The 21,249-nt window shown below is 31.2% G+C and overlaps 1 protein-coding gene across 1 annotated transcript; it reads left to right on the top strand.

Moving 5' to 3' along the window:
• The first annotated feature begins 11,628 nt into the window (after positions 1-11,628).
• On the top strand, positions 11,629-14,249 carry LOC146919683 (peroxidase 51-like). The gene is made up of 4 exons (XM_085713109.1): positions 11,629-11,880; positions 11,982-12,182; positions 12,584-12,749; positions 13,714-14,249. Exons 1-4 carry the CDS (start codon positions 11,665-11,667, stop codon positions 14,115-14,117), a joined length of 987 nt encoding a protein of 328 aa, XP_085569235.1. The 5' UTR covers positions 11,629-11,664; the 3' UTR covers positions 14,118-14,249.
• The last annotated feature ends 7,000 nt before the right edge of the window (positions 14,250-21,249 follow it).

Genomic DNA, 21,249 nt, shown 5'->3' with positions numbered 1-21,249 from the left:
TCATTGTCCAGTATATAGTTTCATTTCTAGATTATAACTTGCTTCAACTCAACATATATTTATATAGAGAGATAATGATCCCTCAAAAAAAAAAATATAGAGAGATAATGATAATTCTTTCTATTGACTTTCGGTGAAAATTGTAAAATATTTCCAAAATACATGCATTGAATGTTCTGTGTTTTTTAGTAGAACAATGTTGGTTAACGGTTGTGCAGAAAAAAAATGCATAAAAAATGCTAAATCTTTGTCCGGTATCTCAAATGTTTATCCCAAGTGACATGTGTTAAAATCTATTCTTTCAAAAAAAAAAATGTGTTAAAATCTATGAAAGGATGTTTTTGAACTTTTGTCCTAAGCAAATTGGAAAAGGAGAATCATTATTAATTAATGTTACAAAATTGGAGATGCACCATCAAGACAACTACACATTCATGCAATGTTACAGAGACTAAAAGGATTTAACTGCTTGGATTGACCATTGTTCGAATATTTGAAAAAAGTTATTTTATTTTATGTAGTGATACAAGTTTCTCTATAAATTGATAGTATTTTCTAAAGTAAAATAAAAAAAAAATGACAGAAATTTGATTGACTTCTAATCCAAAACTCTATCATTTTCCTCTGCAGGTCATTTCCTCTCATTTATAATGCACAAGAGGTAAGCAAGTTTTACAATCATCCTTTTGCATCTAGTTTACATAAAAAATTAATATGGACAAATTGAACCTAAACTTTAATTGTTTCACACACTTAAGAATATTTTGTGCAACTATTATGATCATCATCTTCTTTTCCTTGTTCAAATTGCTACCACATGTTTCTGAAGGTGAGAAAAACACAAGAAGGGGGGGTTGAATTGTGTTTTGGAAAATTCTTTGTTTCTCCTAAAAACTGAACACACTGGTCAGAAGCTAAGTGAAACAGCTTCTGAAGTGATTATCAGAATCTAAATGCAGCGGAATAAAACAGAGAGAGAGAGAGAAGAAGAACGACACAAAGCAATTATACTGGTTCCTTCCACAAACCAGAAGTAGTCCAGTCCCCCTTGCACTTCCAAGGAGATTTCACTAAGAGTAATATCTGATTACAATTGCTCAAGCACACAAGCAAGAGACTTCCTTTGCTCAAGCACACAAGCAAGAGACTTCCTTTGCTCAAGAACACAATCAAGAGACTTCTCTGCTCAAGCACAACTGCAAGAGACTTCTAGCTAAACAAAATTACACAGAAAATTGTTTAAGGTTGAACACTTGATATACAATCCGAGGTGCTCACAATACAAATCAGATACAGACTCAATGACTTAAGAATTTCTAAGATATGAAAATGAGATACAGAAATTCTAAGTGAATGCAGAACAATTTCAGCAGAGGTTTGGCACTTGAAAAAATGTTGTGAGTCTTTTGTTCAGCATTGCCAATTCTCTAAGTCTTCACTCCTTTATATAGAGGTGTGAAAGAGACGTTGTGAAATTGCCAGCACATCAAAGAGTCGTTGTTGAAGCTTGATCTTCCACCAATGATTTTTTGCCTGATTTGGTTGTTGTTCTATGAAGAACCAATTTGAAATCCATTCCTTATCCAAAGGAACATCTATGCAGGCGAAGCCGTATTCTGGAGCTGTTTTCTTGTCTTGTAGCGTGGACACAAAACAGAGTAGTGGAGAAGGTGGTTGTACAGTTCGTACAAAGTACAATGTCAACGCTTTCGTCCAAAATTGCAAGCACATGCCTTCAAACACCTTTGAAATGACCGTTGCAAAATTCCACTAATCTTTTGTTGTGTTTTCGAATCCAATAGACAGCTTTTGCAGTGATGATTCTTCAATCCTTGAATCTTTTGCAAATCCAGTTGATCTTCAGCTTCTGGTGAAATGACTTCTGATGAGGCAGCTTCTGATAGTGTAGCTTCTGATGATGCAGCTTCTGATGATACAGCTTCTGATAACGCAGCTTCTGATGATGTGGCTTCTGGACCTCTTGTCTTCAGGAGCACTATTCTTCAGAAGCACTATACTGACTTCAGGAGCGGCTTTACTTCAGGAGCAAGTTGCCTTCAGAAGCACTAAGCTTCATTTTTGTTGATTCCTTTTGCTCTTTATTTGCTCATTCAGAACTAATAAATGATGTAAATTTTTAATTAAGGTCTTGTACACTTGAACAAATATTAGCTAGTCCAATTTACAATTTTTAATACCTTGTTATCATCAAAACTCTTTAAGGTTCATTGTTAAACACATTTTGTTCCAACAGTTTCATCTCAAGATCTAACATAAATTTAGTTTATTATTATTATATTTTATGACAATATTTATGTAAATCACCACTAGTCCAACTGTTACTCTTTTCCATTTTCCATATTCAATAAATCTTATGCTATTAAAAAAAGGATCGAATGTATATATTTAAGTGGGGGCGGTAGTTTTACGTATATGAATGAGTTAAATATAAGATGGAAAATGTTCGGTGTACACCTCACATGGATGCATACAATTTGAATTTGAATTAAAGAGAAAATGAGAGTGATATGATAGGAAGAAAGAGAAAGAGATAGAGATAAAATAGGCTGATGAGTTATTATATAAAAAATTGAGATGTTCAAATATCATGATCCATATAAGATATATAAGGAATTTCTTGTCATAAGTCATAACTCATAAATTATGATGGGTGTCACTCCTAGGATGAATCATGTATTTGCTGGTCTTTAAGACAAGGAATGTCGTGAATCTGAATTAGTTAGTGGTGTCTATGTAGAAAAAAAGACCCAAAGGGTGGGAAATGGTCGAGAAGAAAGAAGAAAAATCAGAAAAATATAGGAGTAGTAAAGTTTTGAAAACAAAGTAAAAAAATTAAGATACTTTGATATATTAAACTGAAACTTACACTACAAATATATAGAGTCAAGCCATAAACTTACCTATAAGACTGAACAAAAAATCTGCACTAAATCCACTCTAAACACTAGTCATCATTACCTAAGAACACTAGACATCATTACCTAGTGACTACTTTACATACTAAATAAGCAACAATCTAATTATGGCACTTACTTAAACAAACAACAATCTAATTATGACAAAAACAACAACACAAAATTAATTAAACCTAAAAAATATCAATCTCCAACTGTCTCAACTCTGTTGCAATTGTAACGGCATGTAGTGCCTAGTGTAAGCTCAATCTCTCTATCTCAGCCTCATCTATAATTTCCTCTAAAACTCCATCACTATTTGATTTTGTGGACTTTTATGATGACAATTTTAATTAAACCAATCACATTCCATAAGTTCCTTCCTAGCTGATTTACTTTCTTCCATATTTATGATTGATCTCTTTTGAACTTGTACAAACGATGAAGTTCGTAGTACCTGTAAATTTTTTGTCAGAATACTTAGATAACACAATTAAATTATAGTCTGCAAATGCAATTGCGGCTGCAATATAAAATTCCTAGAGGTATCTGCAGTGGTAATTTCAACCGCATCTTCTTCATGTTTTTGCATGGCCATCCTCGTGTACTCTTTTTTCACATAGCCTATAGGTTTCTCCATGGAGATCTGTTTTACCTTCTATGATAAAGTTAAACTCCTTCGTTGGAAATTTGTATTCAATCCATTTCTATGGTATCACCCACCCCATCTTCATACAAGTTATCTCCATGTTGAGCTTAAATGAGGAAAACTCAAACTCAGAAAGTAGTTGCTAATGAAATTTTTTTTGTATAAAGTAGGTTGGTGCGAGGAAAGTCTAAAGTATTGAAGCTTGATACAAAATAATGACATCAAATTCCCTTGAGTCTAATTTGTCTGTTCCATTGATTCTTTCCTTCCAAAATTTTGGACCACAATTGAATGGACTTTGATTCCAAAATTTTGGACCACAACTGAATACTATCTTCGGAAACCTTTGTGTTGAATTTTCCTCCCCTAATAATTTCCATTTATAGATGTATAGTGTCATGAATCGCATGTCGTATATTTGCTTCAATGTTTAAGTAATCAAGGCAATACGTTCTCCAATAGGTGGGAGAACCGCGTGGCTTAAATACCACATCAAGCACTTTGATCTATCAGCACCGACCGGATGGTAGCCCTTTCCTTTTTTGGAGGCTTCACTCACCTATCTGTATTCGGTGGAACACCTTAATCCAGCCTATAGGTATCCCTTTCCGTGGTCCAACTCTCAATGAAAGCACCAAGAAAATTGCTTTTCTGACATTCAAAATGTCATATTTACAAATGAAAATTATGTTTTTACCCCCGGCAGTAGTTAACTACAGCTGTACACCAACATAGCTTAAAAAAAGACATTAAAAAAAAACTCCAACGGTAGTTAACTACCGTGGAGTATAAGGGTTATGACAGAAAGGAGGAAGAAGGATGTGGAGAATTAAAAACAATTAGTACACGCACCAAAATCATTATCCTTCTCCTTCTTGGGTTCAAAGTCGTTTTCCTTGCTGAGTTTATCATGAGAACCAGCTGCACAACAACAAATTGCATAATTAATATGAGGAATAAAATCAGAAAAATTAAATTGGGGACAAGGGTTTATGTGTCTTTGTTTCAGTGAGTGCTATAGGAATATGTTTATCTGTTTTGGAAAATGTTGATTGAATAAAGGAAGAGAAGATGAAGTTGGTTGGGAGAAGATGGAAAGTGCGCCAGGAAGGAGGAAGAAGGGTGTGTTTCTGTCATAACCCTTATACTCCACGGTAGTTAACCACCATTGGAGTTTTTTCTTTAATTTCTTTCTTTTTAAGCTGTGTTGGTGTACAGTGGTAGTTAACTACCCCCGGATCAATCCAACGGTAGTTAACTACCGCCGGGGGTAAAATGTCATTTTCATGTGTCAATATGACGTTTTGAATGTCAGAAAAACAATTTTCAAGCACCAATCGTTAGGACTTAAGTCCATGAGGAGATCCCAACCCAAAAGACTAGTCCAATAGGTGGGAGGACCTCATGGCTTAAATACCACATCAAACACTTTGATCTACTTGATGTGGGACTCCTAACACATGACCTCCTTCTTTTTTTTTTTTATGGTGTCCGGGATTTGAACCCCGAAAATTGTATGTCCTTACCAACTGAACTAAGGTCACGGAGATGACCTCTTTCTTATTTATTAAACCTAAATTAGAGTTAACTATTGATATTTATTATTCATTCCATCACAAAAATATTATTATGTTTTAGTATCCACAGCAGGGCTGTTCCTAGAGTTTTACGGGCCTTAGGCATAGCATGAAAAAGGGCCCTTTGTATTATATAATAAAATTTTTTCTTCCGATAAATGAATAATTCACATTATATAAGATTTAAACAATTTACAACAAAAACAATATATTTTGTCAACATGTTTGCAATTCCCATATGAGAAATGCCTAAAATATTTGTCATTGGGAAAATTAAGATTCATTTCTCAAATAGGCCCCTTTTCAACTAGAATATCATTTGAGGTGTTATCAAGATTCTCCCAATTTCTTGTATCATAAATATCAAAATGAGGAATTTCTTGTTCACAATCATCACCAAGATTTTCAATATTATATGCATTTGGCACATCATTAGGAACATTTTAGGAGCATTTGGCTGATTTTGGAAGTTTTTGGTTTTTTTTAGGTTTCTTTTTTCATCTGTCTTTCTAATTGCACAAAAAGAGTTTTTGTTTTTGTATATTGGGGGGGCCTAAAGAGCAATTTCATTTTTTTCTCTTTATTTGGGCCTTTCCACGTTTTTTCCCTGTTTTTTACATGCTGGGCTGAGAAAAGGATTCTGACTTGGGCCTACTGATACGAAATTCTATATGCACCCCACTTTTTCACTTAGTTTTGCAATATACACACCACCTATAAAAAAAATTAGGGCCCCCTACGGGCATGGGCCCTAGGCCGTTGCACTCCCGACCTATGCCTAGGGCCGGCCCTGATCCACAGAATAAATAGACAACTCTATTACATACTCAAAAAACCAAATTGATCAAATCTTATTAGATCACTTTAAAATTAAGCTTAATTTAAGTGACAACAGGGCCAGCCTAAGGGTAAGGCCATCAAAGCCCTCGCTTTAGGCCCTCCAACAAAAAATTATTTTTCATTAGATTTTACAAGCAGAAAGGCCTCATATTCTAATAAAAAAGATCTCATATATTCAACTTTGTTTTGACCCCACTTATTTTTTTAAAATTATTAGGCCGGCCCTGAGTGACAATCTATGATATGTAACTATTCATATATAATGTCAATATTATTAAAAAAACATATAATTTCAATATTGAATTTATGATCAAGATAATGATCCGATAATTAAAAATAGAGAATGATCCAATGGTTTTTATGAAATCATATATTAATTAAAACGGGGTAATAGTCACTTTGATCCCTGAATGTGTGATGATTAATCATTTTAGTCATTCATTGTATCAAAATTTTAAAATAGTCCTTGATTGTGCATTATGTTAGTCAAAATAGTCCTTGACTCTGAAATAACCTTTCAATGCTCACAATAAATCTTTTCATATAAGGACTAAAATGACAATAAACATTTACTTATAAGGACTATTATGATAATAAGTAAGTATATTGAAGGACTAATCTGACAAAATTAATTAAACATTTTAACATCAAGGACTATTTTGACTAACAAAATGCATAATCAGGGACTATTTTGAAGTTTTGATACATTGAAGGACTATTTTGACTACTCATTACAATTTCAGGGACCAAAATGACTATTACCCATAATTAAAACCTTATTGAAAATGTATAACGTTAATAAACAATATAACCATCTTAAGTCAGTTGGTAAAGACAACGCATAATATATGCAAGATGCATTTTATAACCCAGATTAATAACTTGTTAACGCAAGGCAACGTTTGTTTAAATTATAAAAGATTAAAGCAATCGCAAAAGGTTCTAAGAAACAAAAAAGTGATCTCTTAGCAATAAAGGTTGCCCCCACACACTGGATAAGAGCTAGCTACACAACAAACGACTCCACTCACCAGGGAAAAGGATGAGAAGTGGAAAAGTCATAGATTAAGAATAAGAACATTATGTTAATTAACAACCAATAATCATATAGATAGGTGCCCGATTGAGCCATGATGTTATTAGAATTGTGATTTGCATAATGAATCGCATTAACCAAATAAACAAGACAAATTAGGGAATGTGATAGACAAATTAGTTTGTCTGTATCGAATCATCATCTTTTACTTGACATTTCATTTTTTTTTTGACACATTGACAATTCATTTTCTATTTACTCGAAATTTCGTACAATCTTTATGGATTTTTTGCTTTATAGTGAGATCTCCATGTGCAATGTTTTGGACTCGCCATCGCCATCAGTTTTGAGTCATTATTAGTCTAATAATCTAATCATGCCCTTATGAAACGCCCGAACGGTTAAAAAGAATAGACACCATCTACAAATGATTTTTTGTTGGACTAACCTGCAAATGGTTTATGATGATAAGAATCACAGTTCAACCTATGTAATAGTCCCGCGCAGCATCAACCTTATTATTTACTGATTTCTAGACGGTCTAAAGAATTCAAAATAAAAATTACTATCTTAAAAATATAAGTCAAACATTTGTCAAAGGACGAAACACACAATTTTTTTATACATAGTATACCTCTTTTGATTACTTAAATAATACCCTAAAGTCACTTAACATTTTTCTCACTCTTTGTAAAAAAAAAAAAAAAACATTTTTCTCCCTCTAATCATATATTCCCTCCGTCCTATAATACTTGACACAGTTGACCTTATTACGCATGTCAATACATAATTTTAAGCTTAAATATCTTGAATAATATATTAGAAAAAATTATGAAAATTTGATATTTTGAAAATACTCATCGAGACAAATCTAACGACATCTTATATGATATTATTTATCTTTGTATATTAATAGAAAAATATGGTCAAAGTAAGTTAGGTCAAAATTACACATTTTCAAATGGGTCATCTATTGCGGGACGGAGGGAGTAGTATTATATGTTTATAAATAGACACAATTTGCATTGTAGTTTGTATCCCAATTGAAATCAGATACATTACACATTTAAATTCGAAAAGAATAAATTATTATTATTTTTAATGGAGTACTGATGATTATTTTGTAAATATTCTAGGTGAGATTTGAATTATATCCCTTAAAATTACAAATAATGATGGGTGAACATTATATTATACAATACACTATATAACATCATCTCCAACTTGTTCATGGGTGACTTTTGAGAATAAAAACATACTCCCTCCGATCTCAAATATAAGAAAAGATTTCTTTTTTAGATTCATTGAATAATTAATGTATCTGCTTTACAATGTAGACTAGATACATTAACTACTCAATGAACCTAAAAAAAGAATATTTTCTTATATTTGAGACCGGGTGAGTATTCTAATTTTCACACCATTGAAGATGTATGATACATATGGAGGACAAAGTGAATAACAACCCTACTTTTAAGTAAATTGAAAATCCTTCTTGAAAAAAGTCAAACTCTCAACTTTCTTATCACTCCATTTCTTAACCTTCGTCATCAAATAAACCTTATTTTGTCTTGAAAAACTAAAAGATTAATATGCGAATTGATTTTTGTATATATAATTATGTTTCTTTAAGAATTTGTCTAAGGCCCCAAATTTTCTATACACAATACCTGCTTAGAGTTACTAGAAGTTAAAAAAATATAAAATTGGTTCTACTTCTATCATTGAAGTTGCTCTACTAATGATCTTAGTGTATGTCTAGGTCAAGTTAGATGGTTAAATTTTAAATTTTAAATTTAAGCGGATAACTTATAATTTATATGTCTATTGACTAAAAATGTTTTTTAACCATTTTTCCACACGAGCTTATAATTTTTTTTAACTAGCTTATAATGTTGTTTGATAAACTATTTGGGTGTCCTTGTTAGCTTAGCTTAGCTGGTATGGACAATGCATAAACATAAAATATGTAAGGTCCGGGGTTCGAACCCCGGCTAGTCCGGGGTTCGAACCCCGGCTACCACAAAAAAAAAAAAAACTAAAAAAAACTATACTTATAATTTGTAGCTCATATCACTTTTTTTTTTATCTTGTAGCTCATCACTTTTTTTTTTATCTCAATTTTACCATTACATTTTTTTCCGGGGTTCGAACCCCGGCTAATCCGGGGTTCGAACCCCGGCTACCACTATATTTATAATTTGTAGCTCCTTATAATTTGTAGCTCATCACTTTTTTTATCTCAATTTTACCATTACATTTTTTTCCGGGGTTCGAACCCCGGCTAGTCCGGGGTTCGAACCTCGGCTACCACAAAAAAAAAAAACTATACTTATAATTTGTAGCTCATCACTTTTTTTATCTCAATTTTACCATTGCATTTGGGTGACTTAACAAAAAATATAATTCAAAATATCTTTTTATATAATCTCATATTCATTAACTAATTCTAGTGAAACTACAATTCAAATGTTCGTTAATCCTTCCCTCAAAAAAAAAAAAAATGTTAGTTAATCCACTATCATTTATAAGTTAATTGGTCAGTTACTATCAACTAATTTATCAATCCCCTGGAAAAAAAAAACTAATTTATCAACAATCAAATTTTTTTTACGAAACAAAGTCTTAATCAAAGAGAAAAAAAAAAGAAAGAAAGAAAAACATTTTAAACATCTTCTTTGTGATCACATGCTTCCGATTCCCTGCTGATGAATGAATTTTAGGGCAGCACACAAACTCAGGCAGGGCTCTTGCTATTATCGTATCATCATATATAGTAAAAGAAACTAAAAACTAAAAAGAGAAGTACCCTGTATAGTCCCTAACCAAACTATGAGTATGAGATTGCAGTCCATAGAATATGTACGCTTGTCACATCAGACTTCATCAGACACAACCAAACTTAACTTGTGCCAGCGACTAAAGCAACTTCCAGATATGGACACAGTAAATCCTGACGCATGTGAGTCCCTGATTCTTTCATGTATTATTGTTTACACGTGGATGGTGGCTCTGCTGCTAAAAAAAAGCTTTCATATTTTCTTATGGGAAATGTTTAATGCGTTTGTGAAATGTTTAGATTGGATATGATCTTTAATTTCTTTATTGTTCTGTTCCTTAACTCTCAGTTCTCACACTCTACCATATCAACTCTAAAAATATTGGATATCAATCAAATAGTACTTTTTTTTTGACATAATAAGGTTGTTAGCTCCGTTTTAAATGTATATTTAAACCGCAATTTACCACACCACTGTGAAGAGAAGAGACAGAAAACGAGAGACATGCTATTAGTAGTACTCCCTCCGTCCCGGAATAACTGACCCATTTTCTAAAAAAAAGTGTCCCAAAATAACTGACTCATTTCAATTTTCAATACAACTTTCATCATTCCCAATACAATATAACACTAAATAATACTACTTTTATCATTCCCAATACAATATATTTCACTTTCCCCTTTATTTATACACTTTTCTTAATCTGTGTGAAAAACCAAAGTAGGTCAATTATACCGGGACGGAGGGAGTATATGATAGATACGTGACTAAAAAAGGGATAAAGACAAAAGATGTGTAAGAAATAGGAGAAATTGTCTAGCGACCAAACTACCTACCTAGGGAGGTCAGGAAATTAAAGTAGGCTTAACGTGCATGCTGCTACACATTCCTGTTGTGCTCATTTAGATGTTAGTTTTAGTATTTTATTATCTTGGTCCACAAACTTTTGGAAATTGAGAAATCTGGAATCATAATTGGCCCTCCCTGGCCCTGATGCAAACATTTTGATCAGCAGTGATCAAAATGTTGGCGTTGGTTTAGTAAATCGTCGAGACGTGAGTTGAAGTATTTGCAAATATTTCAATAGTTAAGTCCGTATTAGAGCAAAAAGTGAAAGATTGAAGAATAGACTATCTATACCTTGAGTTGTAATCAAAACACCTTTTTATACAACAAGTGGAATGACTACCAAGACAGCCGTTTGTAGCCATTACAAACAACGGACTTTGATAATCGTTCAAAGTTGGATAGCATTGATGGTCGGAAGCGTTATGGATTATGGGGAATCCTAAGCTTCTCACCATTGATGGGCATGGATTCTCCTTTGTTAAGATGTGGTGTATGCTGTGATTGAGCCTTCTCACGATTGAACTTTTGCTCGGTAGATATTTATTGGGCCAAATAGTTAGGCTTTGTAAGTGTCGAGAATGAGTCTCTGGCCAGTCAACCAATGAGGTGCAAGGGTTGGAATTCATTCTATTTTTGAAGAAATAAAGGGCTGAAAAAATACTAAGAATTTTTTTAAAATTCAAATTAAAAATTTAAATGATAAAAAATTGATATACTTTATGGCCAACCTCACTAATTAAGGTCTCCCTTTATAACCATCAATTAATGGTGTCCCTTTCAAAACATGCATTATCATTCTTGTATTATTACTCAAAATTCACTTTCTTGCTGTAAAAATAGTTGAAAAGATTCTAATCCAACTGGCTCGTGACCCCGACAATTTCACATTCCATATACTAGTAAAATTTGACTCATCTTCTCATACTTTTTCAAATTAAAGCATATATAATTCACTCTCACACACTACATTTTATATATATAGTCCTACTTTACTTTACCTCTGCAAAAAAAACATCAAATGGCTCAGCTTAATCTTATACTTGTTTGGTTACTCTTCTTAACTCTCTTTCTTCATTCATGTCCTACTCATGCCCAATTAAGTAGACACCACTACAAGAATTCTTGTCCTAATGTTGAAAACATTGTCAGACAAGCTGTCAAAAAGAAATTTCATCAAACATTTACAACAGTTCCTGCCACTCTACGTCTCTTCTTCCATGACTGCTTTGTTCAGGTAATTAATTTCAATTACATGCATTTTATTTGGTTCACCATAAATAAATGTTACCTTTTCTAATTTATATTGTGCATGTTTATGATATTCCAATTACACAGGGGTGTGATGGTTCTATTCTTGTAGCATCAACGCCACATAATAGAGCAGAGAGGGATCACCCTGATAATCTTTCATTGGCTGGAGATGGATTTGATACTGTTATACAAGCCAAAGCAGCTGTGGATGCTGTTCCTCTTTGCCAGAATAAAGTTTCTTGTGCTGATATTCTAGCTATGGCAACCCGTGATGTTATTGCATTGGTTTGTTTGTTTCTCAATTGATTCTAGAATTAATCAATTTTTTCTCTAAACTAATTTTGTTCTATAGTATATAAAATTCGTCAATTTAATCTCTACTATTAAGATATATGATGTTATAGACTACCGTGACTATTTTAATTATCCTAAAGATATCAACTTTCTTTGAACAAATATTTCTTATTATTTTTATATACTTTAGAAATTAAATTTAAGAGACATTGAAAGTTTAAAAATTAGATTGATGGTTTATCTTTATTCTAATTATTAGAATAGACTTGGATCATCTAGAACAGCATTAGGATCCAAACACTATTATAACGAGTAATGACCCTGTGAAAGTTAATTCAGTCTTATAACTAACTAGGAGTTGAATTGAATTAATGTGAAATTTGAATTTTCAGGCAGGAGGACCATACTATGAGGTAGAATTGGGAAGATTTGATGGGCTAAGATCTAAAGATTCTGATGTAAATGGAAAACTTCCTGAGCCAGGATTCAACTTGAACCAGCTTAATACATTGTTTAAACATCACGGGCTTACACAAACAGAAATGATTGCACTTTCAGGTAATGCGCCGCGTGGTTTACGGTTTACACTTTTCCAATTAATTAAAGGGTGCCAGTCAAATAATTTTAAACAGGTGCCAACATGCATGAGACATATTGATCCATGTTCCTATGCTATGCGACCCTCATTATACTGTTTGAGGGTATGAGGGTATTGGATAAAGTAAAATACCAAATTTGTCCTTAACTTTGATATATTGTGAACATTAAAAAAATTCAGAAAGTGCACTGTATGAGACTTCGTTAATGATAGCATTTAACGACTTGACATTGTTTATATGGATCATAAACAATGAATTTGAGAAGAATAAATTTTTTTTTTGATCAATGAAAATGAAAACAAGTTTGTGACAAGAGTTTTTAGTTCACTATTACTGATTCAAATCAACATATCATATTATAATTCTACGTCATTAATGAGTATGTCACTTTATTAAGAATAATGAATAAGTCAGAAACTAAATCATATAGAAAAAAAATGATATACTAAAAGTGCACTATATGAACTCAATTATTAATCCATATACTACAAAGTAACTTTACTCAAGCATCTGAGTTAGATCTTAGGAGTCTTTTTCAACTTAATCAATGTAGAAAAATAAAGATATTGAAGGGTAGTATTTCTAGTGGTTGTCGGCAACATATCCAATTTATAAATGTAAAATAATATAAAGTAATCATTCTTAAAAAGTTGGAAAAGATCATCGAATAAAAATAAGTGTAATGATATTTTGACATCCATTTAATGACAACTTTTTTGACAACCTTGGTTTTTTCACTTTTTATTGGTCAAAAACAATGGAGGGAGAAAAAAGAAGAGAGAGGATAACAACATCATGTGAGTATGAGAGAGAAAGTTGTTCAAAAGTTGTCAAAAAGTGGTTGTCAAAATATCATTTCTCTAAAAATAATAGATAAAACTTTGGATCCTAGTGTTGATTGACATGATTCATTCCCTCTGTAGGTGCTCACACCGTTGGATTCTCACATTGCAACAAATTCACCGATAGAGTGTACAATTTCAGGACAACAAGTCGAGTAGACCCTACATTAGACTTACACTACGCAGCAAAATTAAAATCAATGTGCCCAAGGGATGTGGATCCAAGGGTTGCAGTTGATATGGACCCAATTACTCCACATGCCTTTGATAATGTCTATTTCAAGAATCTACAAAAGGGAAAGGGTTTATTCACCTCAGACCAAGTCCTCTTCACGGATTCAAGATCCAAAGCTGCAGTAAATGCTTTTGCTAGTAGTAACAAAATATTTCGTGCCAACTTTGTTGCTGCCATGACCAAATTGGGTAGAGTTGGTGTCAAGAATTCACACAATGGGAACATTCGTACGGATTGTTCTGTGATTTAATTCATATCAAGTTAGAATGTTGTGGTCCTTGTGGATGACATGATGACAAATTATATTATTGGAATGCATTTCATGTATATTTATCTCTTGTTTTGCATAAAATAATAAGAACCTTATTATATTCCGTAAGTACATCTAAAAGACTGCAATAACATTTGATATGCTGATACACGAGTTTAAGCATACAATTCCTCACTTTTTAAAACTTAACGTTTGTGAGTTTATCCGCTAAAATCTCTTTAGAAGAAAAAAAACACATTTTTCACTCTAAGCCCTGGGTCCGTATATGACACGTATATTAATAGAGCAATGATATTTGAATAACCATTTGCTAACAACTTTGATGACAACCTCCATTTTCTCTCTTTTCATTGGTCAAAAACAATGGAGAGAAAAAAAGGAAGAGAGAGTAAGAATATAATGTGAGTATGAGAGAGAAAGTTGTCTAAAAGTTATCAAAAAAAGTTGTACAAATATCATTTCTCATATTAATAATAGGTGGCATTTAGGATGGGTGAGGGAAAGAGTTTCCCACCATTGGAAAGGTTTTCTAACTTTCCTCTCTACCCCCTTTAGAACAGAACCACCATACCACCACCATGTTTAATACTTTGATCTCCCTCACTTTCCCTCTCTCCTATCAACAACCACCATTTCCCTCCCAACTATCGGCGGCATGTCGCCGCTCCACCTCATTCGGACTACCTAACATTTGAGAACCACAGCTTTGATATGTGTGGTGAATGTCATGCCACACAATAAATAAAGTGAAAGTACAATCTGTTTTCAATTGGACTTTCAAGGAACTAGCTCTCTGTGAATCGATGAGCAAGGAGGTTCTCTAATTTTTGGGTTGTAATTCCGGCAAGATAAAGGGCAAAAATGAAAGTTTTCCGGCGAAAGGACCACCGGCAGCAATTCCGGCAACTCCATAAATCTAAGATTTTGCTTTGTTGACGAGCGTAAATGATAATCTTGATGTGATGGTGTGGTTATATGCCGCCGGTGGTGAAAGTGGTGGTGGGTTTACAGGCGACGTCAAAATCCACAACATGTTTACACGATACACATAAGAAATGAAAATGGTCATGCTTGTTTTTTTTTTTTTTTTTTTAAGGAATGGCCATGCTTGCTTATGAAGTAGAAAAGGAAGCTAAAAGGGTATTAAATTAAAAGGGCGATTTTCTAAATTATTGGCATCTCTAAAATTCATTCAATGTGCTAGACCAGAATCATCTTAACAAAAAAAATTGATCTTAAAAACAACATGATGAAGATGGATATAGGTTGGTGGGTGAATTGCAGATTTGTATTTCAAGGGGTTGAAGATGATGGAGGCAAATATATGGTGTGGACAGACCATCATAAAATCTGTGCACCTCTTCAATCTTATGGTCAAAAAAAAACTTTCCCATAGTGGGAAACTCTTTCCCTCACCCACCCTAAATGCCACCTAATAGTAAGGTAAAATTGTTGAAAATAAAGTGGGGCACTTGCACCTATAACTACAATATTTCATATAGGTTTGTCCCTGGGCACAACTCACCCAAGACTTGGAACACTGTTCTAGCAACATTTATTGGGTGAGCAACATTCTATTTTTTGGCGCCAATTCTATGTTGATCAAAGATCATCTTTTACTTGTAAATTTTGACCCGACCTTTTGTGCATGTGATGTGATTCAACTCATCTCCACTAAACATTTTCCCACATGATAATGCTATATTGAAAAAGGAGGCTTCGTGGCCTCATCTATTCTTGTAAGTCTTTCTTTAAATTTTCAATCTTCTGAATTTTTGGCTGTTTAATAGAATTTAAAAAAAAAAAAAAAACTTGGTTTCTCATTAAGACGGAAGTCGTTGAGAATATAATCATCCTTCATAGCTTTACTTATGAAACGCAATTACTTGGTCAAGCATATTATTAGTTTTTTAAAGTAGCTAATTAACAAGCTCTCGAGTCAAATGATGTGTGGTTCTAATAAAAGGGGAGAATTAAAAGTTTCCAATGCCATTGGAGAACTTTATGAATAAGATGTCATATTCTTTGCAATTTGTTGATATTCTTATGACGATGACCACTGAGAATTTGGTTGTTTGATGAGTCAAGTGCTCATATTTTGGCTGTTTGGTGAGTAGAGTACTCACATTTTGGTTGTTTGGTGTGTTAAGTGCTCAAACTTTGATTGTTTGTTGAGTTGAGTGCTCACACTTTGGTTGTACTTCTACCCCTTTTGATTCTTCTGATTGATTGCACTTCTCCCCCCATGGATTATTCTAATTGATTGCATTGCACTTCTCCTTATTGATTCTTCTATTTGGTTGATTCTGTCTTTATTGGTTCTTCTGTATGGTTGCTTCTCTCTACGGGTTCTTTTGTTTGGTTTGGTTTGGTTTGACTTGGTTCTTCTGTATGGTTCTCTCTTTGACTAGTGGATGATGATCGTTCTTGCTGCTCTCTCTACGATGATAACTCAATTTGGTTGATGTTCTCCATTGGTTCTGCTAAGAACTAATTTGATTTATTTCTCTGGGTTAATTTGTAACAATCTTAAAGCTTAGTAAACTTGAGAGGTAGTGTTAGAAGTTTATATTATGTAGTATTTATTTTGTATTTTGTTTGATAAACTCACAATGCTTCTTGTTGATGTTTCATGAGTTTGAAGGTAGATGTTAGATAATAAAATATTGGGCTTAAGCTATTGAGCTTTTATATTAGCAAGTTAGAGTCCATTAAGTTTTATTATATATTCTCTTATAACCTTTTGTAATGTTATGCTATTGATATTCTATTAGAGTGTGTCCGGATGGGGGACTGTTTTGAGTTAATGTAATGTCTTGTGTGAGTTTAAATACTTTGAGGTGAATTCCATTGTTTGGATAATAATTTGAAGAATTTTCAAAATGATGGAAATTTATGAAGAAGTTAAATTTAGAGAATTTCAAATGACACCTAAAAGCTAAGAATTTCAAATTTCTTCGCTATTATAATTTTTGAAATTTTGCATTTTGATCTTCAAATTTTCAAATTGACCACAATAAATATCCAAAAAAATTGAAAAATGATCCCTCAATTTTTCAAAAATTATAATTTGACCCCTACTTTCAATTTTCAAATTTGGCCAAAAAAAATTAAAATTTATAAAAGTTGCCAAAAAATTATGACATTGAATTTTTTTATTACTTCATTCAAACAAAAGTATTGAGAAATGACAATAATTTAAATGAATCATTTAAATTGCCTAGAATTCTAAATTCTTTAAAATTTCCTAATTACTTCATCCAAACACACTCTAAAACTCTAACCTCTCTTGTTCTCATTCGCTCTTTCTTTAATTTGTTTGTAATGTTATGTTATTGATATTTTATAAAACTCTAGCCTTTTTTGTTCTCATTTTCTCTTTCTTTAATTTATATTTGTATTGCTAACAGCGAGAATATCAACTTTCGAACTAGAAACATAATTTTTAGAAGTTTCATCTCTTAATGATTTAAGAAAAAAATCATTAAATAATATTTCATCCAGAATCAATAACTAAATAGAAATTCAATAAACTTCTATATATCCAAAATGTACAGAATAATAGAGTTATGACCGTATGGATGATGAATGATTCATGGACCCACTCTATTTAAGTCCATGAGTCGTCTATCTCCCGTGTAATTAATATTATATTATTCCATGCACATGTGGCATATAGAAGTTCATTAAGTTCATTTAGCTATGCAATCCAGATGAAATATCATATCTTGGTTTCTTTCTATAATTAGGAGTGAAATTGTTTGGAAAGTTTCACTTTCTAAGTTGTTTTCATCATTTGCGCTATCAGTGCGGTTGTATTTTGATTTTGACAATAACTAAAAAATTATTTTCGTATTAGGGTAAGTTGGATTCTCTTCAACAAACACCGATTATTTATCATCCCTAACTTGTCTCTATTCACTTGAATCCGGACTTAAGCTTAATTAATTTTTGGCTAAAATATGGTATTGGTCCCTGTAAAATAGGTCAGTTTTGGTTTTAGTCCTTGCAAATTTTTTTTAAAGCTTTTGGTCCCTGCAAAAATAGGCCAGTTTTGGTTTTAGTCCCTACAAATTTTTTTTTTAGTTTTTGGTCCTTGCAAAAATAGGCCAGTTTTGGTTTTAGTCCCTGCAAATCTTTTATAATTTTTTTTTAATAAAAAAATTTAAAAATTAATAAAAAAATTAAAAAAATTCTGGAAAAATTTAAAATTAATAAAAAATTGAAAAAAATATTAAAAAATTCGGGAAAATCGAAAAATTAATAAAAAAAATTAAAAAATTCTGGAAAAAATAAAAATTAATAAAAAAATTGAAAAATTCTGGAAAAATGAAAATCAATAAAAAAAATCTGAAAAAATAATAAAAAATTGAAAAAAAAGTATTAAAAAATTCTGGAAAATTGAAAAATTAATAAAAATGAAAAAAATTGAAAAAAACGGAAAAAATTTAAAAAATCTTGAAAAAAAAAAGATTAAAAAATTCTGAAAAAAATAAAATTTTGAAAATTTTCTAAAAAAATTAAAATTCTGGAAAAATGAAATTTTCAAAATTTTAATGAAATTCTGGAAAATAAATTTTAATGAAATTTTAAATTTTTGAAAATAAAAATGAAATTCTGGAAAAATGAAATTTTAATGAAAAATTTTCGAAATTTTTGAAATTTTCATTAGTATTTCTCAAAAAAATTTCGGGAATTTTTGTGTATTTATAAACCGAGAATAAGGCAAAAAATATGTGTATTTATAAACCGAGCTTAGGTTTTTTATGTATTTTTCGAAATTTTCATTAGTATTGTTTCCGGGAATTTTTGTGTATTTATAAAGCGGGAACTTTTGTGTATTTATAAATCGAGAATAAGGGAAAAAATACACTGAAAAAACCTAAACTCGACATATATACTAATCAAAATTTCGAAATTTCGAAAAATACATTTTTTCCAGAATTTCGAAATTTCGACATATATACTAATCAGAATATTTTTTATTTTCCAGAATTTTTTCATTATTTTTCATTTTATTAGATTATTTTATTTTTTTAATCATTTTTTATTTTTATTAATTTTTCCAGATTTTTTTAATTTTTTCCGTTTTTTTCAATTTTTTTCATTTTTATTAATTTTTCAATTTTCCAGAATTTTTTAATATTTTTTTCAATTTTTTTATTGATTTTTCATTTTTCAAGATTTTTTTAATATTTTTTTATTAATTTTTCCAGAATTTTTTTATTTTTTTATTAATTTTTCGATTTTCCAGAATTTTTTTAATTTTTTTATTAATTTTTCAATTTTCTTGAATTTTTTTTCAATTTTTATTAATTTTTTAAGATTTGCGGGGACTAAAACCAAAACTGACATATTTTTGCAAGGACCAAAAACTATAAAAAAAAATTGCAAGGACTAAAACCAAAACTGACCTATTTTTGCAGGGACCAAAAGCTATAAAAAAAAAATTGCAGGGACTAAAACCAAAACTGGCCTATTTTTGCAGGGACCAAAAGCTATAAAAAAAATTTGCAGGGACTAAAACCAAAACTGGCCTATTTTGCAGGGACCAATACCATATTTTAGCCTTAATTTTTTTTCCTTGGAAATTCTTACTACTGTGTATTTTTTTTCTGGTTTGATTCATGATCAAAATCAAGAACTATACACTTCTAAAGTATCCTCTAAAACTGTTTTTCCACCATCTAGAAGCATTGTATGCTCCCTAGTTACCGGATTGTAAATATGGTCGGATCTTTTTCTACATATTATTGTAGAGACAACAAATCATTCCTCTACATAAATTGGCAAGTCTCGTGTGATTTGAAGACATGAGTTTTTTTTTTTGGGTGATAACTCTAATTCCATTCTTCCTTCAACAAAAAAACCTCTAATATTATTCTTGCAAAAAAAAAAACTCTAATATTATTTTTTGTCAAAAAAATTATTTAATTTAACGTGGCAAGTCTCTTGTGATCTGAAGACATGAGTTTTTTTTTTGGGTGATAAGTCTAATTCTATTCTTCCTTCAACAAAAAAAAACCTCTAATATTATTCTTGCCAAAAAAAAACTCTAATATTATTTTTTGTCAAAAAAATTATTTAATTTAACGTTGATAAATATAGATCATTAAAAAACGTTAATATAGATATTTGGTTTAACCTCTGCATTTATTATTTTTTAAAATTAATTTAAGAAAAATTCTTTTGAAAATTACACCAATATAAATTTCAATATTTAATTATCTTAAATGGAAATTAAATATAATTTTATCTATTTCGGTAATTACACATCCAAAAAAAATTCAAACTATTCAAACAACATGAATTAATAAGAATCACTTTTACGTTAACATATTCAAACATAAATCAATTGACGTTGAACCCTTATTAACTAATATTAGTTTAGTCGGAATAATATTCACCACCACAAAACCAAACATTTACTTTAAAGAAATGTTTTTTTTGTTGTGATGAATTTTGATGAGATATTGTTGATTTGACGAAGGAAAAAGACAACGATAACGAGAGGTTGTGTTTTTAGCAGGTTAATTATGTTAAGTTTGTTGGTTAATTTTTTTTTTTAAAATAAAAAGTAAATTTGGTAAAGATCAAGTTGTAAAACTTGTCTTGACAACTTGAATATTAAAAAGATATCACATATCTAGTTAACCCTCTCAAAATTGTTTTTGATTAACTTATAATTTCACAACTTTCCGTCCAAACAGCTCTTTTTAAATATTTTTTACATGATTAAGTTGTTATAAAAACGAATTTAAAAACTAGCATGTTGACACAATTTATATTTCAAAAGCTCAAAAGATTAAGAACATGTCACATCTATCCCTTAAAAAAACGTCACATCTAAAGGTTTGAGAGAGTCCAAAATACAAAAATAAACTAATTAAAATACGGCAAATTTTAAATATATATTGAGGGCATCCTTATTTATTAATTTTGTTACGTCTGCAGCAACTTAACCTAATTTTTTCCCGCTCATTTGCTTTATTAGGTTTGCAATTATTTAACCTAACAAATTTCATCTAAAAAAATGCATTGCATACCAATTTTATTCCTATCCGCTTGCCTTTTTATTTTGAAGAAAATATTTTCTACCATATTAATGATC

The sequence above is a fragment of the Medicago sativa genome, chromosome 5 (assembly GCF_051527215.1).
Source record: "Medicago sativa cultivar Bolivia chromosome 5, Bolivia_mono, whole genome shotgun sequence".
Taxonomy (NCBI): Eukaryota; Viridiplantae; Streptophyta; class Magnoliopsida; order Fabales; family Fabaceae; genus Medicago; species Medicago sativa.
This window is presented reverse-complemented; position numbering and strand designations above follow the sequence as displayed.

What these genes read in the sequence shown, in the direction of transcription:
- LOC146919683 (XM_085713109.1), top strand. Translation starts at nt 11,665, where the DNA reads ATGGCTCAGCTTAATCTTATACTTGTTTGGTTACTCTTCTTAACTCTC. An exon ending in CCCGTGATGTTATTGCATTG is followed by an intron (nt 12,183 to 12,583) that starts GTTTGTTTGTTT and finishes TTGAATTTTCAG; the next exon opens with GCAGGAGGACCATACTATGA. An exon ending in AGAAATGATTGCACTTTCAG is followed by an intron (nt 12,750 to 13,713) that starts GTAATGCGCCGC and finishes TTCCCTCTGTAG; the next exon opens with GTGCTCACACCGTTGGATTC.